This window comes from Mustela putorius, unplaced genomic scaffold (assembly GCF_011764305.1).
Source record: "Mustela putorius furo isolate JIRA1106 unplaced genomic scaffold, ASM1176430v1.1 tig00001059_pilon_pilon_pilon, whole genome shotgun sequence".
NCBI classification, from domain to species: Eukaryota; Metazoa; Chordata; class Mammalia; order Carnivora; family Mustelidae; genus Mustela; species Mustela putorius.
In genome coordinates, this window is record NW_025421553.1 from 2440312 (window position 1) to 2466354 (window position 26043).

Sequence of the window (26043 nt, forward strand, 5' to 3'; positions counted from 1 at the left end):
TCTGTCAAATAAATAAATAAATAAAACCTTTTTTAAAAATAAATAAAGGGGCACCTGGGTGGCGCAGTGGGTTAAAGCCTCTGCCTTTGGCTCAGGTCATGATCCCAGGGTCCTGGGATTGAGCCCCACATGGGGCTCTCTGCTCAGTGGGGAGCCTGCTTTCCTCTCTCTCTCTCTGCCTGCCTCTCTGCCTACTTGTGATCTCTGTCTGTCAAATAAATAAATAGAATCTTTAATAAATAAATAAAACAGGCATTCCAGAGGAGAACGAAGGCATAAATAAATAAATAACAACAAAACAAATACACACAGGCGGCGCCTGGGTGGCTCAGTGGGTTAAAGCCTCTGCCTTCCGCTAAGGACATGATCCCAGAGTCCTGGGATCGAGCCCCACATCGGGCTCTCTGCTCAGCAGGGAGTCAGCTTCCCTTTCTCTCTGCCTGCCTCTCTGCCTACTTGTGATCTGTCAAAATAAAAAAATAAATAAAAATTAAAAAAAAAAACCCACACAACAAATACATATAGGACTATTGATGTCATGAAGAAAAGCGCTCAAGAGTGGCAGTAGAGGATCTTGTTTTAGTTAGGGTGGTCGAAGAAGGACACTCGGAGAAGGTGGCCCTCGATGGGAAAATCTAATCATGGAGGAGAACAACCTGTGCAAAGAACCAGGTGTCAGGGCTCCTCCAGGCAGAGGCAACGGCAACTACAAACGCCTTGAACCCCTGAAGAACAAAGGATGCCTGAGGGACAGCAAGAGCAGCACCAGCACGGCTTCGGAGCTGGACACAACACAGACGGCTGCATGTGCCCGGCGGAGAACTCAGAACCCGACTGCGCGGAGCGAAGTCTCTGGAAGGTCTGAGGACGGTAACGACCTGAGGTGCTGCCTGAAAGGCTCTGCAAGGAGCTACAAGAAGAGTGGGTCGTGCAGGAGCAAGAGTAGGAGCGAGAAGACCTGCGCAGAGCATCTTGGTGAGGAAGGCGAGGCCAAGGGAGGAATCCCCGACGGCCGCTGTCCGGGCACAACCTTAGGTTGGCACGAAAAGAAAGCTGGGGAGAAAACACGCAGGAGTGCTGGGGAAACGGGAGGTTCATCATTTCCCCCAGAGCGGTGCAAGTGGTGCACAATTTGTCCGGATGAGGCGTATTCGTCAATGCGGACCCAGGCGTGAGGAGAAAGCCCCGCGCGGGCCGTCGCGGCGGGAGCGACTCCCCTCGCGGGGGCGCCCGAGCAGCCGCAGCCCGCCGGCCCTTCCCGCCGCCGCGCCGGAAGTGTTCTCCTGACCCGCCGCGCCACGCCGCGGGAAGATGGCGCAGGACGCCGGCGACATGGAAGATGGGCAGCTTTCCGACTCGGATTCCGACATGACGGTCGCACCCAGCGACAGGCCGCTGCAGGTGCCGGTGAGTGTAAAGGGCAGGCGGGTCGTTCGGAGCCGGGAGCGCGCAGGCCGGGCTGCGAGGAGGGGCCGCGGCAGAGCGGGTGAGGGGCTGGCGTGTGGAGCCGTGACTGCGGGAAGGGGCGGGCGACTGTATGGATGAGCGGCGGCCGGGCGACCCGGGCCGGGCGTCCCCCGCGGGCCCCGGCGGCCGGGGGGAGGCGCTGGGCGGGGACGCCACGGCGGGCCGTCGGAACCCTGACCCGGCATGTCGTTGCCAAGCTGGGCGGCGAGGCTTGCGGCCTCCTGCTGGCTGGCGTGCGGCCGGCTCTTCTCCGCCTGCAGGGTGCCTCTCTGGGTTTTCTAAATTTGGGGAGTATCCCCCCCCACGGTAGCCTGGTTAGGGTGTCCCGGCCCGGCAGAGGACGCCGAAAATGTAGAACCAGGGGACAGCGGGCAGAAACATCCTCTGGCGCTCCTTTTCGCCCTGATCAGAGAGGGAAACTGAAAATCGGGAGTGAAGTCCATCATTTGCTCAAGGGCCTGGTTTTCCATAGTCCCATCAGATCTAGTTTCGCCACGCAATAATGCGGCACCGGGTTTTGGATTAATCTCTCCGCTTTCTTTCTTTCTTTTTTTTTTTTTTAAAGATTTTATTTATTTATCAGAGAGAGGGGGGGAGAGAGTGAGCACAGGCAGACAGAGTGGCGGCAGAGGGAGAAGCAGGCTCCCTGCCGAGCAAGGAGCCCGATGTGGGACTCGATCCCGGGACGCTGGGATCATGACCTGAGCCGAAGGCAGCCGCTTAACCAACTGAGCCACCCAGGTGCCCCTCTCCGCTTTCTTAAAGGGGAGTTTGTCTTGATTGCCTGCTAGGTCGCAGACACTTGGAGCAGGCTTTGTGCCAGGCTGCTGCCTGCATTTGAAAACTGGCGCCTCCACTGCGTGACCAGTGGCAGGGTTTTTAGCCTAGTGCCCTAATTTGTATAATGAGAATCCTAAAAGTACGCCACTGATAGGGCGTCTCTAAGGATTCAGTGAGTCACAGTGAACAGTAAGGACCGATAAATCTTAAATGCTGTGGTTATTTGAAGATGGGAAGATTGCCTCTTTATTGATTTAAATCACCCCCTCCTGCCGCCATTTCTAGCACATAATAGTACAAATAATAAGATCCCCTTTTTTAAAAATAAATATTTCTTGATCACCTATCATATGTCATAAGCCATTGTGCTGAACACTGGGGAGCTCAGCAAATCCTTCGTTTAGTTCAAAACACAAGTGTGGAGTTTTGTTTTGTTTTTTTTTTTTAATAAGATTTTATTTATTTTAGGGAGAGAGATGGGGAAGGGGCAGAGAGAATCCCAAGCTAAGTGCTGAGGTTCTGAAGTGGAGCCCAAGGTGAGGCTTGATTTCATGACTCTGAGATCATAACCTGGGCCAAATCAAGAGTCCAATACTTAACTGACTGAGCCACCCAATGTCTTAGGAAGTTGATATGAAGGTTTCAGTTTAGGTTTTCAATCTTTTCCAGGTGGTTTTACATAGATTGACCCATGACTTCGTAAACTTAATGCCGTGGACTATGCAGTTTTAATAGTGTGGCAGGAATTCTTACCCAAAGGAGTTGACTATCTGATCTCAAAAGAGTGTGGTCACTAAACTGTATAAAGGAAGTTGGTTGTGTCCAAATGCAAGAAATACATGTTTGGAAAGAAAGAGAACATACTCTGTTAACAACTGCGTTAACCTTTAACCAGTTATCTTACCAGCAAAAAAGGGTTTATTCTGGAACAGCAGAGAATCACAACTGAACAGGCATGCTAGGGCAAAACCATAGACCGGTGGGAAACAGAGGAATGCTCTTATAGAGGAAGGGGAGAAGTTGAGAAGGGCTGTAACAAAGTCCACTGGAGGGCTCCTGGGTGGCTCAGTGGGTTAAGCTGCTGCCTTCAGCTCAGGTCATGATCTCAGGGGCCTGGGATCGAGTCCCGCATCGGGCTCTCTGCTCAGCAGGGAGCCTGCTTCTCTCTCTCTCTCTCTCTCTCTCTCTCTGCCTGCCTCTCTGTCTACTTGTGATCTCTCTCTCTGTCAAATAAATAAATAAATCTTAAAAAAAAAAAAGTCCACTGGAATAAACTGGGAGTTAAAAGTAGTGGTTTTTTGGGTTGCGTGGGTAACTCCATCGGTTAAGCATTTGCCTTCAGCTCAGGTCATGATCCCAGGGTTCTGGGATCAAGCCCTGCATTGGGCTCCCTGCTCCACAGGGAGTCTGCTGCTGTCTCCGCCCTTCCCCCTGCTTGTCTCCCTCTCTCTCTCTTTCTCTTTCTAATAAATAAATAAATAAAATCTTTAAAAAAATAAAGTATATGGCTTTTAATTGGCTGAGTTGGGACAGTCTTATTGGCTGGACTGTTGCCAGGCAAGAAGAAAATCTTCTGCTGTGTTAGTAAGATATAGGCTTCTTCGTGTGGGAGATGAAACATCAGGTCTTTTCCTCTGATAGGACATGAAAACTCCCCCTTCAAGCTTCCTGACTCCAGTTTAGTGAGGTTTCCTTTTAATTTTCACAACTGTTACGAAGTTATTGTGCATGCCATTTTTAAACATTCTGACAATAACTGTAAATACTGAAAATCTTCTGATGTGGGAATTAAATAGCTTTTTAGAAAGAGACTTTAGAACTAAGTTCTGTATTAGCTTTAGAAATACGAATTTGTAATGGTTTTAAAATTGGCAAATTCCATGTGGAACTTTAGAAAAGAAGGGACTGGGTTGGTTTCAGAGATTCATTGAGGATTGTTCTGCTTCAGTGGTTCGGCTGAATCCCGAAATAATTTTCTTTTTAAATAGCACATGGTGAGTGGATTTAATATGTTTGGTGGAATTGATTGTATTTCCTTTCACTTGCAGAAAACACTAGGTGGGGACAGCGCAGTGAGGCCCTACCAGGGTACTGCAATACCATGTGCACCAGTATCACATTATCGGACTGTTAAAAGTGTGGATTCAAGTGAAGAGAGTTTTTCTGATTCAGATGATGATAGCTCCCTTTGGAAACGCAAGCGACAGAAATGTTTTAACCCACTTCCGAAGCCAGAGCCTTTTCAGTTTGGCCAGAGCAGCGAGAAACCACCTGTTCCTGGAGGAAAGAAAGTTAACAACATATGGGGTGCTGTGCTTCAAGAACAGAATCAAGATGCAGTGGCCACTGAACTTGGTATCTTGGGAATGGAGGGTACTATTGACAAAAGCAGACAATCCGAGACTTACAATTATTTACTTGCTAAGAAACTTAAGAGGGAATCTCAAGAACATACAAAAGAATTAGACAAAGAGCTAGATGAATATATGCATGGAGGCAAAAAAATGGGATCAAAGGAAGAGGAAAATGGGCAAGGTCATCTCAAACGGAAACGACCTGTCAAAGACAGACTGGGGGACAGACTAGAAATGGACTATAAAGGCCGATATGAGATCACAGAGGACGATTCGCAAGAGAAAGTGGCTGATGAAATTTCTTTCAGGTGAGCATTAAAATTTGGCCTGCAAATGAGCACTTGACCAACTATCTTCCGTTTATAGGAAATAATTCCAAATGCATTAAGGGTGATGTTTCTTTGTGTTTGGACAGGCCTGATAAAAATAATGAAATTTTGTAAACTTTTATGAACTTTTTTTTTTTTGGCTTTTTTGAAATTTTTTTTTTTTTTTTAAGATTTTATTTATTTTATTTATTTGTCAGAGAGAGAGAGAATGAGAGCGAGCACAGGCAGACAGAGTGGCAGGCAGGGTCAGAGGGAGAAGCAGGCTCCCTGCCAAGCAAGTAGCCCGATGTGGGACTCGATCCCAGGACGCTGGGATGACCTGAGCTGAAGGCAGCTGCTTAACCAACTGAGCCACCCAGGCGTCCCAAGCTTTTTTGAAATCTTAATGATTTTTGTCATTTAGTGCTTTGGAGCTCTTTAGATCAAAAAATATGTTTTTAAATCATGGGTGTTTGGTTTTTGCTTTGCTTTTGCTCATTTTTAGTGTTTCCAGATATTCATGACCTTTTATAACTTCATTGAGGCATATTGTACACTTGATAAAGTCCACCCATCTTGGGTATTGATTCTTTAGTAAATTTATCGGTTTTATGAATATCACCAAAAATCACTTTTAAAAAACATCATCCTATAAAGATCCATCATGACTATATGCCCATTTAAAGGTTTTGGTTTTGGGTTTTTTGTTTTGTTTTGTTTTTAAAACATTTATTTATTTGTTTGTTTGTTTGTTTGACAGAGTGCTTGTGCACACAAGCAGGGGCAGGGGGAGGGAGAAGCAGACCCCCTGTTGAGCAAGGAGCCCCCATGTGGGGCTCGATCCCAGGACCCTGGGATCATGACCTAAGCCAAAGGCAGATGCTTAACCAACTGAGCCACCTAGGCTCCCCTAAAGTTATTCTTTGTTCCTATCCCAAATAACTGCTCATCTACTTTCTGTTGGCATAAATTAGCATTTTCTGGACATTTCATAATAATGGAATCATACAGTGTGTGGTCTGTATTTGTAATGTTTTTGAGACTTGTCCATTTTGTAGTAGGCATCAATACTTAATTTTTAAATTTCTATACATATGCAAACCATATTGCTATTTTACTTTTTGACTATCATGCTATATGAGCATAATATGAGAAAAAAAAAGCTCTATGCGCTTTGACATGCAGATATTAGGACGTGTATTTTAATTTTTCCTGAGTAAATACCTAGAAGTAGAATTTCTTGGCATTTGGTAAATTTATTTTCAACAAGTTCAGATTTTGTTTAACTTTTTCTTAGCTCTAAGTATTAAGGAACAAATTTAAAAACAGATATGGTTCGGGGTGCCTGGGTGGCACAGTGGGTTAAAGCCTCTGCCTTCGGCTCAGGTCATGATCTCAGGGTCCTGGGATCGAGTCCCACATTAGGCTCTTTGCTCAGCAGGGAGCCTGCTTCCTCCTCTCTCTCTCTCTCTGCCTGCCTCTCTGCTTACTTGTAATAATAAATAAAATATTAACAAAAAAGATATGGTTCAAGAATAATAATGCTAATACTAGACTTTTAACCTACAGAGTGAGCTTGGAATTTGACTGTTGGAAAAGAATTTAGAGATTTTGTAAACCAAAGCCTTCATTTTACTGATAAGGAAACTGAGACCCAGTAGTCCAAAGTCACAGTTTTAAGTGTCAGATTTGGAACTAAACCTTGGTTGCTTTGTTCCTAGTCCAGTGCTCTTTCTCCAGTAATTCACTGCGTCTTGTTGAAAAGGAGCAAGAAAACTAGGTCTAGTTAGAGAACTGGTAGAACTTCTGTGTTAATCCTCACTCATCTCTATGGAGTGTGGACTATGATGTGAGAAGTATTAGGTTTCCTGTGTTTTTACCTCTCAGTGGTAAGATGAAAATAAGTACCTAGTTCATAAGGTTGTTGAGGTGATTAACTGAGATAATGCATACAGAGGTTTTAGGATTGTGCTCATCCCATGGTAAGTCATCAGTTAATATTAACTATGGCCTTTATTCTGAAGCAGAGAGACTGAGAGAAAGATCCTATCCACTTTAAAGTTACCACACATCTCTGGATTTATGAGAACTAACTTCTGGCATGATAATTGAGAGCATATTGTATGTTTGTTACTGGTTTTGACAGTAACAAACCTTCTTTTGCTTTTAGGCTTGCATTCCCCTTGCTGGATGTGCACATTTATTATGAAATTCACCCTAGTCCATTAAGGCAAAATGAAAAGGCCAGTTCTGAAACTTGAGATGGAATCTTGAGTTTACTGTCTCTTTGACCCAAGGTAGTAGTGTTGGCATGTCAGTGATTCTAAGGTTAAATATTGAAGATTGTAAAAAGCAGATGTTACCAGAATAGGATTTTGATTCTACTTGGGAATTAAACTGGAGACAAAGATATATTTCTTCAACTTTATACAAGAAATAAAGAGATTAATATTATTTTACTCTGTTCCTTAACAGGTTGCAGGAACCAAAGAAAGATCTGATAATGCGAGTAGTGAGAATAATTGGGAACAAAAAGGCAATTGAACTTCTGATGGAAACTGCTGAAGTTGAACAAAATGGTGGCCTTTTTATAATGGTAAGACTTACTGCTCTATTGTTTCCATTTTGTATTGTGTTTCATGTGATTTTTTTTTTTTAAGATTTTATTTATTTATTTGACAGAGATCACAAGTAGGCAGAAAGGCAGGCAGAGAGAGAGGAGGAAGCAGGGTTCCTGCTGAGCAGAGAGCCCAATGCGGGGCTCTATCCCAGGACCCTGGGGTCATGACCTAAGCCGAAGGCAGAGGCTCCAACCCACTGAGCCACCCAGGTGCCCCTCATGTGATTTTTTTTTTAATAAAATAAACTTGTTTCTTTCTTTCTTTTTTTTTTAAGATTTTATTTATTTATTTGACAAACAGATCACAAGTAGGCAGAGAGACAAGCAGAGCAAGGGGAGGAAGGAGGTTCCCTGCTGAGCAGAGAGCCCGATTTAACCTTTAACCCACTAAGCCACCCAGGCGCCCCAATAAACTTGTTTTTGATTGTTGGATCTCTTATTGTTAGATACCTTATTATCTTTAATTATTACAGTGTGGCTCAAATTTTAAGAAACTGAATTTAAAAATTATGTGTAGTTAGTTTTTGCAATTACTACTTCCCTTACAAAAACCGTACATAAGTTGTATCCTGTTAATGTGCAGTCAACAACACATCTCTTATAGAATTCATTAAGAATAGGGGCTGAAATTTTAACCCACTGAGCCACCCAGGCACCCAGGGCTGAAGTTTTAAGAAAATAGTCTGGAGGGAACTTGGAAACTCAAATTTTTAAGAATACAGATTTTAGAACTTGGGATACCTTGTTTTGAATTCTGAGTCTGCAACTTCCTACGTGTGGGATGTGGCTATATTATTTGACTTCTCAGAGCTTCTTTCTCCTGGGTGCAAATTGGGGACAGGATGAGACAAAATGATATACATAAAATACCACAGTGTACCCAGCCCCTAGTTCGCAGTGATGAACAGGCATGTTGCTTTGGGTTCGTTTAATTCATGCATTCTTGGGGCGCCTGGGTGGCTCAGTGGCTTAGGCCTCTGCCTTCGGCTCAGGTCATGGTCTCAGGGTTCGGGGATCGAGTCCCGCATTGGGCTCTCTGCTCGGCAGGGAGCCTGCTTCCTCCTCTCTTTCTCTCTGCCTGCCTCTCTACCTATTTGTGATCTCTGTCTGTCAAATAAATAAAATTTTAAAAATCTTAAAAAAAAAAAAATTCATGCATTCTTAAAGATTAGTCTTGGGGCCAAAAAAAAGAAACCCCGAAAACACATATATCTATAAAACACGGGTAGATGTACAGTGTATCAGTGGGTATTAAAGTTCCATAGATGGTGGGACTTTAGGGTAGGAAAAACTCTGCAAAGGCTCCTTAGGGTAGGGGAAGCAACAGTGAACAAAAACTTGAGAAACACTTTTTTATTTTTATTTTTTTGAGATACACTTTAGTAATTGTTTTTCTTTAAACTTTACTGTTTTGTGTTTTGTTATTTTAACTGAAATATAGTTGACATACAAAAATAATTTTAACTGTAAAACATAGTGATTTGACAATTAAAATCCTTACAGAATGCTCACCATGTGAGCATAGTTATCAGCTGTCTCTATATGAAGTTATTACAATATATTTTTTTAAGATTTTATTTATTTAATTCAGAGAGTGAACATGAGTGATGGGGAGGGGCAGAGGGAGAAGCAGACTCCCTCGTGGTCAGGAAGCCCGACTCTGGGCCCAATTCCAGGACCCCAGGATCATGACCTGAGCTGAACTAAGGCAGATGCTTAACCAGGTGAGCCACCCAGGTGCCCCAAAGTTATTATTACAGTATTACTGATTATACTCCCCATGCTGTACTTTCTATCCTGTGACTTTATTGTGTCACTGGAAGTTTGTACCTGGTAAGGTATACCCTTCACCTGTTTTGTCCATTCCCCCACCCTCTACCCCTCTGGCCACCACTAGTTTTTTCTCTGTATTTTTGAGTCTTTATGGTTTTTTGGTAAACAGGTTTGTTTTGGTTTTTAGATTCCACATATAAATGAAGTAATCTGGCTTGTTCTTTCTGACTTACTTTGCATTATATCCTCTATGTCCATCCATGATGAGAATGACAAGACTTCGTACTTTTTTATAGCCAAGTGATATTTCATCATATATATAGATAAGAGTTATATCATCTTTACTCACCATTGGACATTGAGGTTGCTTTCATGTTTTGGCTATTTTATTATTTTTAAATTTTATTATTTTTTTAAGATTTTATTTATTTATTTGACATAGAAACAGGAAGAGACAGAATACAGGCAGGGGGCAGTGGGAGAGGGAGAAGCAATCTTCCTGCTAAGCAAGGAGCCCATTGCTAGACTCGATCCCAGGACCCTGGGATTATGACCTGAGCCAGAGGCAGACACTTAATGACTGAGTCACCTAGGCGCCCCATTTTGGCTGTCCTAAATAATTCTGTAGTAAACATAGGGGTCCATATATCTTTTCAAATTTTTTTTTTTTTAAAGATTTTATTTATTTATTTGACAGAGAGAAATCACAAGCAGATGGAGAGGCAGGCAGAGAGAGAGAGAGGGAAGCAGGCTCCCTGCTGAGCAGAGAGCCCGATGCGGGACTCGATCCCAGGACCCTGAGATCATGACCTGAGCCGAAGGCAGCGGCTTAACCCACTGAGCCACTCAGGTGCCCCTGTCTTTTCAAATTTGTGTTTTTGTTTTCTTTGGGTGGATACCCAGCAGTGGAATTGCTGAATCATATGGTATTCCTGTTTTGAATTTTTTGAAGAACCTCTACACTGTTTCCCATACTGGCTGTACCAGTTTACATTCCCACCAACAGTGCTCAAAAATTCCCTTTTCTCCACATTCTCACAAAAGGAAGTTTGTTACTCCCTTTTGTCTTGTTACTAGCCACTCTGACAGATGGGAAGTAAGAAACACTTTACTGCTTGAGAATGGCAGAAAGAGCACTGCTCTGCTTAGGGTCAGATCACAGGCAGTGGTGCTTTTCCCCATATGGTTCTGGAGATCTTATTTAATTCAGCTTTCACTGCATGGTGAGGATGAAGCTTGAATGGCTCCTTCTTATTTGTTCTTCATGAATCTGAATGGTATTATCACATGAGAATGAATCACTATTATGCTGTGAAGGTGGAGAGAAAAGAAACCAGTTAGAATTGATAGCATTGGCTATGGGAATAGGATGTGAATATAGATTTCAGAAGTCAAAATAGAACTTGAGAACAAAATAAATTACAATAATCATGAATGTACTGGCACCCTTGTTTGTCACTGCTGAGGTACTTGGATTTTTGTTTAGTTGACCCCAAAGTTATAGATTTATTAATATCTTAATACTGTAGTAATAAAAGCTTTTATTGAGTGAGCTAGTGAAAATGTACTGGTTATTGGAAAGATGCAAGTCCAAATTCACTTTCTTTTAATAGACAGGTTTTTTAAATTCTATCTTTTTTTTTTTTTTTAAAGATTTTATTTATTTATTTGAGAGAGAGAGAGAGTGAGAGAGAGCATGAGCGAGGAGAAGGTCAGAAGGAGAAGCAGACTCCCCATGGAGCTGGGAGCCCAATGTGGGATTCGATCCTGGGACTCCGGGATCATGACCTGAGCCGAAGGCAGTCGTCCAACCAACTGAGCCACCCAGGCGTCCTTTTTAATTCTTTCTTAAACGTTTTATTTGGGGGCGACTGGGTGGTTCATTCAGTTAAGTGGCTGCCTTTGGCTCAGGTCATGATCCCAGGATCCTGGAATGGAGCCCCACATTGGGCTCCCCGCTCAGCCGAGAGCCTCCTTCTTTCCTCTGCATGCTGCTCTGCCTACTTGTGCTCTCTATCTTTCTCAAATAAATAAAATCTTCCCCAAAAAAGGTGAGGAGAGGGGCAGAGGGAGAGGGAGAAGCAAACTCACCGCCGAGTAGGGGGCTCGATGTAGGGCTCAATCCCAGGACCCTGATATCATCACCTGACCTGAAGGCAGACGCTTAAATGACTGAGCTGTACATTTTTCTTGTACGATTATTTATTGCTGTGTACTAGGCACTGTTGTAGACAGAGCAGTCTTACCCTGTAAGTGGGAGTGGGAGTGAGACAATGTATAAAGAATAAATACATCTTCAGGTATGTTAGCAAGTGATAAGTGCTGTGATAAAAGAAATAGATCTCATGGAGGTGTGAAGAAGAGAGGAGGACATTGCAGTTAAACTGTGGTGATCAGGGAAGATCTTTTTCTTTCTTTAGGTACCTTTCTGTTTAAAAGATGCTTTAAGCCATTCATAGGAACAGTCTACACAGTATCGTTTTTCTCCTTCTCTTCATAGAATGGTAGTCGAAGAAGAACACCAGGTGGAGTTTTCCTGAATCTCCTGAAAAACACTCCTAGTATCAGCGAGGAACAAATTAAGGTAAAAATTATAGTGTCCTTCTTTGACTTTTAAGATCTGTCATATTTTTACTTCTGTTTGGGTTCTAGCTGCATATTCTCCTAATCCCTATCACCTGGTCTGCCTTAAATTGACCAATTCTGTCATTGTCTCATTTCAGGTAAAACAGGTGCTTTTATGAACTCTGCCTCCTCTTGTTCTTCCCTTTCCAAGCCAAGGTCACAATTTCTTTTGTGTCGTTTTCCTGGTCTTTGAGCACGTAATTTCTGGTCTTTTTAGAACGTATTATCTACCTTTTACAACTTTTTATTAATTAAAAATTTCAAACATGCAGAATAGATGAAAGAATAATAGGATGAATTTCCTACACTAACATTTAGGGGTTGTTAATCTCAAGAATTTGAGATTCTTATCTTACAGTTGTTTTTCTGTACTATTTGGTAGTAAGTTAAGAACATCATGACACTCAGCCCTAATTTTTTCAGTAAGCATCTGTCAGTAATAAGGACAGTTTCCTACCAAGCTTCACCTAAGGGAAAGAATAGTTTCATAGTACCATCTAACATCTTGATCATATTCCAGTTTCCTGAATTGTCCCAAGAATGTATTGTTTGCCCTTTTTCCCTCCTCCAAACCAGGATCCTGTCTAGATTTCCACTGTATCTCTTTTCCTCATTTTAACTCCACATTTTCTTTTGTGATTTAGACCTTTAGAAGAGTCTGAGGTGGCTTTTCATAGAACATAACCACATTCTGGTCATTGTCTCCTCATGGATTTGTTTCATTCATTCCTCTGTCTCCAGTAGTTCTTATAAACTAAAATCTAAGCTCCTCCTCCGCCCCACAAAATCTGGCTCTTCTCTTTTTGATTAAAAAAAAAAAATTATTTTTAATTTTATTTATTTGACAGAGAGAGACGCAGTGAGAGGGGGAACACAAGCAGGGGAAGCAGGAGAGGGAGAAGCAGGCTTCCCACCAAGGGGGGAGCCTGATGTTGGGCTCAATCCCAGCATCTTGGCATCAAGACCTGAGCCAAAGGCAGATGCTTAACAACTGAACCACCCAGGCACCCCTAGAATCTAGGGAAGCATTTTGCATTACTGAATGTCCTATATGGCAGTTCTTTTACAATGTGAGATTTTCACAGCTCAGAATTTATCTTTTATTTTATTTTATTTTAAAGATTTTATTTATTTGACAGAGAGAGAGAGAGACCATGAGAGCAGGAACATGAGCAGTGGGAGTGGGAGAAGGAAAGCAGGCTCCCCACCGAGCAGGGAGCCCCATGTCGGGGCTTAATCCCAGAACACTGGGATCATGACCTGAACTGAAGGCAGACATTTAACAACTGAGCCACCCAGGCGCCCCTCAGAATTTCTTTTAATTTTTTTTTTTTAAGATTTTTTTATTCATTTATTTGACAGACAGAGATCACAGGTAGGCAGAGAAGCAGGCAGAGAGAGAGGAGGAAATAGGCTCCCTGCTGAGCAGAGAGCCCGATGCCAGGACACTGGGATCATGACCTAAGCACAAAACAGAGGCTTCTGAGCTACTCAGGTGCCCCTATCTTTTAATTTGTTAATTAAGGAACATGATTACATTTAGCAGGTAGGATCAAGATGGAGAGCTTGCTTCTTGCATGGGAAAGAGATGGTACTCAGGCAACGCAGATACTGTATTTGAGCAGCTTTGTAGTCTCTTTATCGTAACAGTGGGTAATACAGGTGGGTAATACAGGTCGGAAGAATGCCCTTGAGCCATTTATAATGCTAATGAAGACATAAATAAAAGCCAGTTCTTGAGCTGCCTTTCCTTGTGAGTTTATTTTATGTAAGCTCAGTGTTAGATTTTTTTCCTCAAGTTTCTAGCTGTCCACTTCTAGTTGTTTTTTAAAAATCTGTTGAAATTCTTACAGGAAATGTTTCTGTTATTGCACATTTGAAATCTTTTGTCCATCACTGCCTTTATTCCTAATTGGAGCAATGACCTTGATAAATTTGTAACAATGTAATTTTCCTCAGGAGCACACCTATTGAGTAGTAGAACAGAGTTTATTGCTTATGTTCTCCCTCCTCCCCCAGTGTAATCTCTGACAGAAGGTGTGTACTGAGAAGAAACATGCTTCTAAGTACCATTAAACATGGTTTGACAGGAAAATGTCAAGAGAAATAGCACAATGTAGTAAAAAGAATTTTTTAATATTCAAAATCTGGGTTTTAATCTAGTTTTGCCAGTTAGTAATTATGTGACTATGAGCAGATCACTTAATCTCCCTCAGCCTTAATTTTCTCTTTTATAAAGTGTGGACTGTCCTGCCTATTGAATGGAGATCTTAAAGGATTAAATAAAGTGATATCTGGAAAAACTTCTTGTAGGTAACTAAACTTTGGATAAACAATTTCAACAATTAGAAGAGAATAAAATAACATTTATTCACCATGTCCCCAGCACTGGGCCAAATATTTATAGGACTTAATCTGTACTAGGTTCTGTCAAAGTGGCTGTTACCATGGAATGCACATGAAAAGTGATAAAAGTGATCTCCCTGGGATTGCACAGAATACTGACTTGAAACTGGTTGTTTTCACTGAATTACATCTTTGCAATGGGGAAGGAGATTTTAATGTTAGTAGCTTACGTTAAGCCACAGAAACATTGCATTATAACAAGCAGAAACATTTGAAATATCTAATAGTAGAGGAGTGTTGACCAAGAGGGACATTTTTAAAATGACCATGCTGTAGCCTTTATTTTTGAAGCATTTTTAAGAAAAGGAGAAAAATGAATACCGAATTTTTTTAAAAGGCAGAATACAGGGCGCCTTGGTGGCTCAATGGGTTAGAGCCTCTGCCTTCGGCTCAGGTTTTGATCTCAGGGTCCTGGGATCGAGCCCCACGTCGGGCTCTCTGCTTGGCGGGGAGCCTGCTTCCTCCTCTCTCTCTGCCTGCCTCTCTGCCTACTTGTGATCTCTCTCTGTCAAATAAATAAATAAAATCTTTTAAAAAAATAAATAAATAAAATAAAAGGCAGAATACAAATTTGTAACAGAGGCATGAGACAATTAAGTTGATAGGTAAAACACCAAAAAATTACCAGTGATTTGGCCTGCTCCAGGGGATTATAAGTGCTTTGGCTTTTAAGATATTTCAGTGTTTTTCCAAAATTTTTGCATGTGCATGGGTTGAGTCCTTTTGTTATTAGAGGAAAAAACCTAAAGCGAATAGAATTTCATCATAGGTGATTTCAGATCATCTAAATGGTAATGTTATAATTACTGTTGTGATCACTGTAATGCTAATCATTAGAAACCAGAACTGAATGGAGTGAGTGGGCTTGTTTGCAATTTTTTTATTTGATTTCTTCGTTTGGTATGTGACGCCATTTTGTTTTGGTTTTCAGTTGTTTTTTGTTCTGTTTTGGAAAATAACAAAGTTTGTGAGAGAAAAAAAGGTGAAGAGCAGTTAAAACTTAATTTATTATACTTTTTTTTTTTTAAAGATTTTATTTATTTATTTGACAGAGAACACAAGTAGGCAGAGAGGCAGGCAGAGAGAGAGAGAGAGAGGGAAGCAGGCTTCCTGCGGAGCAGAGAGCCCGATGTGGGGCTCGATCCCAGGACCCTGAGATCATGACCCGAGCCGAAGGCAGCAGCCCAAACCACTGAGCCACCAGGTGCCCCAATTTACTATACTTCTAAAAAGCTCAGCTGTACTGGTCTCCTTCTGCAAGTAGTATGGCATTTAGGTTCTTAACTTGTAAAATTAATTCTATGCAGGTGGATAGGGAAGGGAGGACAAAAGAACTCCTCTCTGATTATCTGCTGTCTGCGTTTGTTGTAACAACATTAACAACAGGTTACAACAGCATTTCTGTGGGCCATTGCCCCATTTTTCTGTCAGATTCATAACCTATGGAATGTTGTTTTTAATGTATTTGGGGGCAAAAGAGAAACTTTATAATTTTACTTAGTGTTCCTAAGCATCGTACTACTTAGAATTGTTTTTTCTGAGTCGCTTGGATGTGCTTTCCCATGAAATGGAAATACTTCCCCTCACAGCTTCTTTATATCTCTCCTCTTGACAGGTAAGTAGAGTCTTGAAAAAATTGTGAATTGCTACACTTCCATGTAAACAGTGAGTTTTAAGAATGTGAATTTGGAGAACTAATATATGAGCCTACACTTTATACCATCACATGTTGGCTGCGCAGTCTTGTGCCTTCCTTTTCTCATCTGATTTTAGTGTGTGTGCTGCCAAAATGGGCACTGTCACTTTCCCATCTGAAGACAGGGCTAATACGCACTGCATAAGGTTCAGTTGAGAATGAAGAATCCTTAGCACAGTATCTGGTGTATAAATGTGCTCATTCAGTAAATGGTACCTATCTGAAGTCACTTTTTCTCTAGTCCTTCCACTTCTTACACCTGTACCCTCCTTCTCCACCCCCAGTCTTGTCATTTCTTGGCAGATGCTTTTATTCCTTCTTTCCACAAAGCATTCAACTTCTGAAACTTTCCCTTGTTCCCTTAATTTCAGGGCTCCTTCCTCCTTCCTCTGCTAGTTCTCTGTGCTGCTTGAAATGATCACAAATATTAGGAGAGGGCTTCCTTTATTTCACCATCCTCCATAGTGCTTTTTATAAACAAGAAAGGATTTGTGATTTGTGGACTTGAAGAATATAATAGGGAGTGACTTAGTTATAGCTTTTAATAGTCTCTTCCCAGAAGGTTGTAGGGTGTCCTGCCTATCCTAACTTCTCTTCTAAATCTTTGAACCTTCTCTGTTTTAGCATAGTCATTTTTGGCCTTCTCTTTAGATCCCTGGCCTACTTTTCTTTTTGTAGCCTCTGAAACTACACTTCGCTGTCTGTGTCAAGGTTTCCAGATGTCCTTTTATGTTTTCCCACGTAGTAGTTGAATGAAACATTATTTTGCACTTTGGCAGCTCTCATCCACTCACAGTTTTGCCTCTTGGAGGACGTTGGGCAACACCTGGAGATGTGTTTGATTGTCTCAGTTGGGGGATGGAGGAGGTCTGTGCTGTTGGGGAGAGGCCTGGCATGCTGCTCACCCTCCTGCCCTGCACAGAGCAGAGCGCCCAGCAGGGAGCAAGCTGAGGTTTCAGATCCCCTGGTGGAGAAGCCCTGTACTAACAGTCTCCTCTTTTTCTGTTACAAAGTCCCTTTTCTAACATCCTGGAATACATCCCAATGCTGATTACATCAGTTTTATGCTTCATGGTATAAGTTGTTGACAGATTTACATTCTTCATGCTAATTACAGTAACATTTTTTTAAGGGATAGATTTTTTCCCATTGTGTAGGTTACATGATCATACTTAGTCATACCCATCAGGCCTGGCTTGGTTTCTTAGCATGTGCAGTCACGTGTGGTTATGATGCCATTTCAAAGTTAGTAAACCCTTATTCCAAAGACTTCTGTTTGGTTGGGACAAATCATATTTTATTTAAATCCTGAACAACGTGGTTTTTCTACCATAACTTCTCATTTAGGAAACCTGTCGCTATAGAGATGGTATGTGATGGTTGACTAAGCGTGCACCCCAGAGCTAGCATGGGGTTGAGCATGAATTAAAGCTTCATCCTCTGGTTGCAGTGGGGGCTTCCCTGCTTTCTTGGACTCTGTGTCCTATCAGTCTAATAATATTTGCTTGTTTTCTGTGAGAAATGAAGATAATGAACATAGAGGAAGGGCCTGCCTTCTAATAAACGTTCAGTACATAGCAGTTTTTACTTGAAGTCGTTCTTTTATTGTAGGACATTTTCTACATTGAAAATCAAAAGGAGTATGAAAATAAAAAGGCTGCCAGAAAGAGGAGAACACAAGTGTTGGGAAAAAAGATGAAACAAGCTATTAAAAATCTAAATTTTCAAGAAGATGACGATACATCACGAGAAACTTTCGCAAGTGATACGAACGAGGCTCTGGCCTCTCTTGACGAGCCGCAGGAAGGCCACGGAGAGACAAAGTTGGATGCAGAGGAAGCCATCGAGGTTGATCATTCTCACGATTTGGACATCTTTTAGTACATTTGGAGGAATAAGCCTTTTTAGAATAACCTTGTAATAAGCCATTTCTACTGAAGTTGCTTTGTTTTACTTTGCACTGATACATAGAAAAATCCGGAGAGAAAGAACTGTTCTCTTGTTTAAAATAAAGTTAAATCTGGGGGGGGAGATGAATGTTATTGATAGAAACATTTCTCATGTCTGACAAAATACTTACAGGTATATATAGAGGAGGATTTAATTTCTCAATCTGTTGCATGTGTCAGTTATTACTAGTTGATAATTAATTTTGTCCTGGTCATGGTAACATGCCATTCAAAAATTTGTTTTCTTTTTCTGAGTTAGGCAGTGAATTATGATTCGCTTCAAAACATTCCATTAGAAGATCCTAAAAAGGCACATACATTGTTAAGCTGTTACAAATGCATTCAAATTTAGTTTTTCTGTGTTATAAGAACTTATAGGCAGTTTAAGGATAGAGACTAAAAATAGGTTTATACTGATGGCTCTTAACCACTTATTTGTCCAGAAGTAAATTAACATCAGAAGCTTCTCAAAAGAAATATTGGTTCTTAACTTTGTTTTTCACTTCTTTCTAATTATGCGATCATACACTAAATACTGAATGTGATCATACCTGTGTAATTACTATGGACATTTAAAAAATTCAGTGGTTGCTTGCCTAAGACTGTTTTACCTTATGTTAAGGAAGTTGGGTATTAAAAATGCTGCCTGAAGTGTGGAATTACTCATTTTTATTGAAGGAAGTAAAGGTAGTTAAGGTGTTCTAAGGGTTGACTATGGTTTATAAAGTAAATTAACCAAAAATCTGTAGGAAGCAGTTATAAACTTCTTTACAAAGAGTACTTAAAGTCTTTCTGTAGTTTCTGGAATACATAGTCATTGAAGTTGGATCTAAGGATATAAGTGGGAAAAGAAGAGGAAAATGGTTATTGGTTGCTTTTTATTCGTAAAGAATACAAAAAATAAAATTAGATTTTGGGCAGTCCTTAATGTGCTTCAAGTGACTTTTTTTTTTTTTAATTATTTATTTGTGTTATCTTTATACCCATCCTGGGGCTCAAATTCAAGATCCCAAGATCACGAGTCTCATGCTCCTCTGACCAAGCCAGCCAGGTGCCCCTCAAGTGACTATTTTTTTAATCTCAGATATTCTTGCATGAAATTGCTATAACCAAGGGAAGAAAGTATTTTAAATAGAGAACTGAATATTGTTCCGAGGTTAATCACGAGAGGTAATTTTAAAGGTACAATACATTGAGAAAGATAACATTCAGGTAACTGCTGCTTTGGTGTGTGTGTGTGTTTTTTTTTTAATGATTTTATTGATCGAGAGAATAAGAGAGCATAAACAGGGGCATGCAGGTGAGGGGGAGACAGAGAGAGGAGAAGCAGATGCCCCACTAAGTGGGGAACTTGAAGTGGGACTGATTTCAGGACCCTGAGATCATGACCTGAGCAGATGCTTAACTGACTGAGCCACCCAGGTGCCGCTAACTGGCACCTTAAATGCCATACATTTGTGTAACTATTAAATTTTCTAGTGAAAGTTAAGGTTTTTGAAGGTCATTAACATATGAGGTTACTTCATCTTCACTAAATAGTCCATCCCGGTTCCTTTTCTTTTTAAGATTTTATCTATTTATTGGGGAGAGAGTGAGCACAAGTGTGAGAGCAGGAGTGGAAGGGCAGAGGGAGAGGCAGAAGCAGACTGCCTGCTCAGCAGGAAGCCCAACGTGGGGCTGGATCCCAGGACCCTGGAATCATGACCTGGGCCGAAGGAAGACACTTAACAGACTGAGCCACCCACTGCCCCCTAGTTCATTTTCACCAGTAGTTGTTGCCTTACTACTTCGGAAACCATGGATTTCTGGATTACATTAGGATTACTTCCCAATGTTAAATAGAAACCAACACTTGAGGTGTTTTATTTTGCTTCTTAGTAATCCATTACATTTTATTATCAATATATCTTGGATGCTTATCCTGCACTTCTATTGACAGGTACTCAAGTTTTGAAAATATCTAAATAACAAACATCCATCAAAATAATTCTGCAGAGCGGCACCTCTTGCAGGCATATGTTGCGGGGATCGATGCCAAATGTTCCACGGGATTTTCGATGTCTCCCAGATGGCTTTAATTATGAATGAAAGAACTGCCTTAAACCTCACAGAAGAGATCCAATTCAGGGTCAGTATCTTGAGGTGGCAATGCCAAGGTAGGGAGCAGAGACACCTCCTGGAGCCCCATGAGCTTCACCGAGAGCAGTCTGGAAAAACAAGCACCGAGACCTGGATACTTCTATTGTCTGATGGCTTTAGCTGCCCCATTATCCTGTCTTCAACATCTAGGCCCACCAGGGCTAGGAGTAGATGTATGAAAAAGAATCTCACTGGGAGGTTTCCTCTTTAAAATAGCATCTTGAGGGCGCCTGGGAGACTCAGTGGGTTAAAGCCTCTGCCTTCAGCTCAGGTCATGATCCCAGGGTTCTAGGATCAAGCCCAGAGTCAGGCTCTCTGCTCAATGGGGAGCCTGCTTCCCTTCCTCTCTTCCTGCCTCTCTGCCTGCTTATGATCTCTGTTTGTTAAATAAATAAATCAAATCTTTAAAAAAAAAAAAAAAATCTTGGCCACTCCCTCTACTGAGGATCTACCCATCCACTCCTTAGTCAACTCAAAGCACTTGTGGGTGACCTGGCTGCCTTCATCCTCACTCACCATCAGCTCCCCATAGAGCTGTGTTCCCATGGCCACATCCCCTGAAGGATTTTCTCCACATCTCTGAACATTTTTCTATATTTTTTGCCTAAAAATGCTTCACATGACTGCTGATGGACCTCTACATCCTGCTGGGGAAGGTGGTGTGTCCTCTCAAGACTTTGCAGAGTTTGGGAGTTCACAGTCTTCTGCTCCAAGACATGCTCCAGAAGCAAGATAACCTGGTCTGAAAGGAGTGAGAGTCCTAATGTGGCACAGGCCAGAGCCTAGAGTCCTCCCTAGCACTTCAGTTTTTTGTTTGTTTGTTTGTTTTTTTAAAGATTTTATTTATTTATTTGACAGAGAGAAATCACAAGTAGATGGAGAGGCAGGCAGAGAGAGAGAGAGAGGGAAGCAGGCTCCCTGCTGAGCAGAGAGCCCGATGCAGGACTCGATCCCAGGACCCTGAGATCATGACCTGAGCCAAAGGCAGCGGCTTAACCCACTGAGCCACCCAGGCGCCCAGCACTTCAGTTTTTAAGGTTCTTTACATTTTTATCTATTAAAATTTTTCTGTAAACCTTTCTGCTCATCTAAATCTAGAAATCTCTATCCAGGGACACCTGGCAGACCTACTTGGTAGAGCACGGCAACTCTTGCTCCCCAGATTCATGAGTTCAAGCCCCACGTTGGGAGAGAGATTACTTAAAAAAAAAAAAAAAAAGGAAACAAATGTCTCTTCAAACTTTTGTTAGGTATATATTCAGTTAATACTCTCACCAAACGGCATTTGGCAGTAATATTTGCTGCTCAGCCTAACTTTTTTGTACTTGGTGCCTATGGCATTGACACTAATACCCCTCCACCTCTCATGGTGATGTGTCATTCTCACTTGTAAAGACACACTCCCTGTATTAAAATGAGTTTTTATAATCTCAAATACTCTGAATTATTACTCAAATCCTAGGGCGTAGAAGGGGTTGGATTGGTTTTAGGTTCAAATATATTTAATTTCCACTCTTAAAGGTGTGTCTAAGCAATAGGTGGTGAAACATAAATGAGACATATCCACCATGTGCAGTATATAAATAGGACAATTAGCCAAGGACAAGTACAGAGTGTTTATATGAAGGGCTACTTTGTGAATAATTGCATAGTCCAAAATGTTATCTAGTATGTTTGTGTCAAATTTGTAACATGTCCACAAGCATTCTCATCTTAATTGTTCATGATAAGAATGATGTTTTAGGGGCGCCTGGGGGATTCAGTGGGTTAAAGCCTCTGCCTTCAGCTCAGGTCATGATCCTAGGGTCCTGGGATCATGCATCGGGCTCTCTGCTCCGCAGGGAGCCTGCTTCCTCCCCTCTCTCTGCCTGCCTCTCTGCCTACTTGTGATCTCTGCTTGTCAAATAAATAAAAATCTTAAAAAAAAAAATGATATTTTAGTCCTGGGGTACTGAAAAAAAATACACAAAAAATAGCTTTTAAGCTTCACATTTTTTTTAAAAATATGCTTTTAACTTTTATTTAATCTCTACAGCCCACATGACCCCAAGATCAAGAATCATGCACTCTTTCAACTGAGCCAGCCAGGCACCCTTTAAGCTCTACATTTTTTAAAAAAAAGATTTTATTATTTATTTGACAGAGAATGAGCATGTACACAAGCAGGGGGAGCAGCAGGCAGAGGGAGAGGAAGAAGCAGTCTCCCTGCCAAGCAGAGAGCCCAATGTGGGGCTCCATCCCAGAACCCCAGGATCATGACTTCAGCCAAAGGCAGATGCTTGACTGACTGAGCCCACCAGACACCCCTAAGCCCTAGGTTCTTAATCACCTGCTAATGTAACTGCTCTGGGTTGCTATGAAGTTAGCAAGACAGTGTTCTGTCTGTGGCAACAATGTCATCATAATTAGAGGAGTGAGTCAGTGAAGTTCTAGAAGAGAGTCTGTCCCTACTGGCAGTGATGGCTTCAGGGAAAGACACTTGTCCTATCTTACCTAAGCTTGCCAACAGTTGCTGTGAAGAGAGTTCATACAAGCCTTCTAATAAGTGAGGACTTAAGGGTTCTGGGTTTGGGGGTTTTGTGTTTTGTTTTGTTTGCCCTCTGGGAGCCACACGGATGAGGATAAACATTTTGTGCTTGATGTTCTAGAGGGAAACAATGGGTGGGCAGGGAAAGCAAGTCTGCCCAGAGTATAAAGCAGGTACTAAATTCGGAAGCTGTTTGTGGCTGGTCAGAGACTTCTTTAGGCCATGGGTGGGCCTGGCCAAATCAGGGTGTGCTGCATTCTTCCTTAGTATCAGCTTAAATGAACACTGCAAGCAAGTTGTAAAGGTCAGCATGCAGTCGAAGGTGCAGATATCCAGGCCCGATTCTTGATCTTGGTGATACTTGGAGTTTTGATGGGTTCATAATTAGATGACCCTCAAACAATGCCATAGCTCTCTGTTCTGCAGCTGGGGGAGGGGGAAAACCCAACATCATAGACACAGCACATGAATAATGCTAAAACAATTATATTAAACTCACCAGATATCCTTTCTTCCTGCCTTCCTAATCTTCAGGTGTAATGAAGTTCATTTGCCACGGTTTTCATTAAAGCAAGGGATGATCCCAAGACATTATGTTATGCCTTGGAAAGAAAACATGAAATTCAGGAATGTGAATCTGAAGGTATTTTCCTATACATGTTCATAATGAAAAACTCATAGTTAAATAGTCTAGTTTAACATATCTATGAATAAAATGTAACAATACAAAAGCTATGGTTAAATTTATATTTATTTTTTCCAGCTTTATTGGGTATAATAAATGTATGTATTTAAAGTGGACAATGTGATAACTTTGATAAGCGTACACACTGTAGAAGTTACCAGGTTCAAGATAATTAACACATTCATCCCCTCACAGTGTTAATTCATTTTTTCTTCCTGTGAGCTTAAGATTTACTCTCTGCAACTTTTGAGTATACAATACTGTATTATTAACTATAGTTACTAGGTTGAATATGACAGCTTTAGAATTTGGTCTTATAACTGAAAGTGTGTGCCCTTTGACCTATGTCTCCCCATTTCACCCTCTCTCTAGGCCCTGGTAACCACCATTCAATTGTCTGACAAAAACTATAAACTAGTTGATGCATTTTCACATAAACTTGCAAGGAAGAGTTAAATAGCAACATCTATTCAAATATTTGAGCCCAAAGATGAACTTAAAAAAGATATACCCAAAGATTTCAGAACTCTTTGTCTACCTTTCTCACATAATGGCAACCTGCAATTAAGAATTAACTTAGGGGCACCTGGGTGGCTCAGTGGGTTAAGCATCTGCCTTCAGCTCAGGGCATGATCCCAGGGTCCTGAGATCGAGCCCCGCATCAGGCTCCCTGCTCAGTGTAGTCACTTGGGAATCTCTCTCCCTCTGCCCTCCTCCCATAAGATCTCTCTCCCATACAATAAATAAAATCTTAAAAAAAAAAAAAAAAAAGTAGAATAGGAGCACCTGGGTGGCTCAGTGGGTTAAGCATCTGCTTTCGGCTCAGGTCATGATCCCAGGGTCCTTGGATCGAGCCCTGCATGGGGCTGCCTGCTTCTCCCTCTCCTTCTGCCTCTTCCCTCTCCTGCTTGTGCTCTCTCTCTCTCTCAAATAAACAATAAACAAAAATCTAAACAAGAATAAAATAAAAATTAAAAAGGGATGTTATAATGCTCTATCCACTAGATTTTTCCTTTTTTTTTTTTTATTTATTTTTTTTAAAGATTTTATTTATTTATTTGACAGAGAGAAATCACAAGTAGATGGAGAGGCAGGCAGAGAGAGAGAGGGAAGCAGGCTCCCTGCCGAGCAGAGAGCCGGATGCGGGACTTGATCCCAGGACCCTGAGATCATGACCTGAGCTGAAGGCAGCGGCTTAACCCACTGAGCCACCCAGGCGCCCCGATTTTTCCTTTTTAAAAGATTTTATTTATCTACCTATTTATTTGAGAGAGAGATAAAGAGCACATGTGCTCAGGGGATGCAGCGGAGGGAGAAGGACAAGCAGACTCCACAGTGTGAGCTAAGTGGAGAACTCATCACGGGGCTGAACCACAAGACCCTGCGCCCATGACCTGAGCTGAAAACCAAGAGTCGGGTGCTTAACTGACTGAGCCACCTGGGCACCCCAGACCTTCCTTCTCAACAGGGGTAGTTAGGAAAAACTATTGGGGAATCTCCATCTTCCCCTAATCCAGTGCTGTTTGGCGTGATTTAAAGTGGGATTTTTTTTTTCCACCCTTAGCACGCAGAAGTATGTGGGATCCACGCTGGTCCTCTAGAAGACACTTTGTTTTTGAATCACAGTGAAAGGCTCTGCCATGGGGAAGATCGGGCAGTTGTCTTGAAGAAAGGCCCACCAGAAATAAAAATTGCAGATATGCCTCTGCATTCCCCGCTCTCCAGATACCAAAGCACTGTGATCTCCCACGGCTTCAGGAGGAGACTGGTCTAAGAATGGAAAAATAAAGTATCAGAGTATTTCAACCCCAATCTCTTTTCTCCCCACAAATCTAAGCCTGTTGCACAATTGTATTTCACCTACAGATTCACCTTTTTTAAAGGCTAAAATAAAAGTCAGTTGTACTCTTCATCCATTATAAAAGTTTCTGTACTCTTCATCCATTATAAAAGTTCTGGGGGCGCCTGGGTGGCTCAGGGGCTTAAAGCCTCTGCCTTCAGCTCAGGTCATGATCCCAGGGTCCTGGGATTGAGCCCCGCATCGGGCTCTCTGTTGAGCAGGGAGCCTGCTTCCCTCTCTCTCTGCCTGTCTCTCTGCCTACTTGTGATCTCTGTCTGTCAAATAAATAAATAAAATCTTTAAAAAAAAAAAAAGTTTCTGAAAGCAAACAGGCTCTGAGAACATTGGAGATGAAGCGGGGGGGGGGGCAAGGCAAACTCTCACTGAAATTAATTTCACTCCATTTAACTGATGGATCCAGTCCAACCATCTACCCTCACTGTGCTGCTCCTCCTCCTCACTCCTTTGTTGTTCATCGCCTCCAAAACCCAGGGTCAGAGGATCCACACCGAGAAAGAGGGGCAGGATGTGGAATTATTTCTGCTGGTTTTCTGCTTTTTCCAACACCATCTTTCTGCCCTGCCTCAACCAACACCTCCCCCCACCAAGGCTGTGGGTCCTGGCAACTCTTCCACATGGTAACTTGAAGTATTTGGCAGATACCTCCAAAATCCACAACACCATTTCAGCTGAAGTGTATTTTTTTGTATTGGTTCAATGTATCCAAGGATCAATTTCCTGTAGCAAAGAACGGATGAGCATCATTTAACCTAAAATGACCATATGCAAAACGGTACACCACTGTGGAAAAGGGTGTAGTACTTTCTCAAGCCATTAAACATAGAATTACCTTATGATTCAGCAATTCCTCTTC

General features: G+C 41.8%; 2 protein-coding genes across 2 annotated transcripts; both read left to right on the forward strand.

The window, feature by feature from the left end:
- Nucleotides 1–1244: 1244 nt before the first annotated feature.
- On the forward strand, nt 1245–18906 carry PHAX (phosphorylated adaptor for RNA export). Its single transcript, XM_004761333.3, has 5 exons — nt 1245–1407; nt 4296–4909; nt 7385–7505; nt 11803–11886; nt 17641–18906. The coding sequence occupies exons 1-5, from the start codon at nt 1312–1314 to the stop codon at nt 17908–17910; spliced, it is 1185 nt and encodes a 394-aa protein (XP_004761390.1). The 5' UTR covers nt 1245–1311; the 3' UTR covers nt 17911–18906.
- Nucleotides 18907–22386: 3480 nt separating this feature from the next.
- Nucleotides 22387–25262, forward strand: TEX43 (testis expressed 43). The gene is made up of 3 exons (XM_045087101.1): nt 22387–22662; nt 23179–23287; nt 24894–25262. Exons 1-3 carry the CDS (start codon nt 22577–22579, stop codon nt 25101–25103), a joined length of 405 nt encoding a protein of 134 aa, XP_044943036.1. The 5' UTR covers nt 22387–22576; the 3' UTR covers nt 25104–25262.
- The last annotated feature ends 781 nt before the right edge of the window (nt 25263–26043 follow it).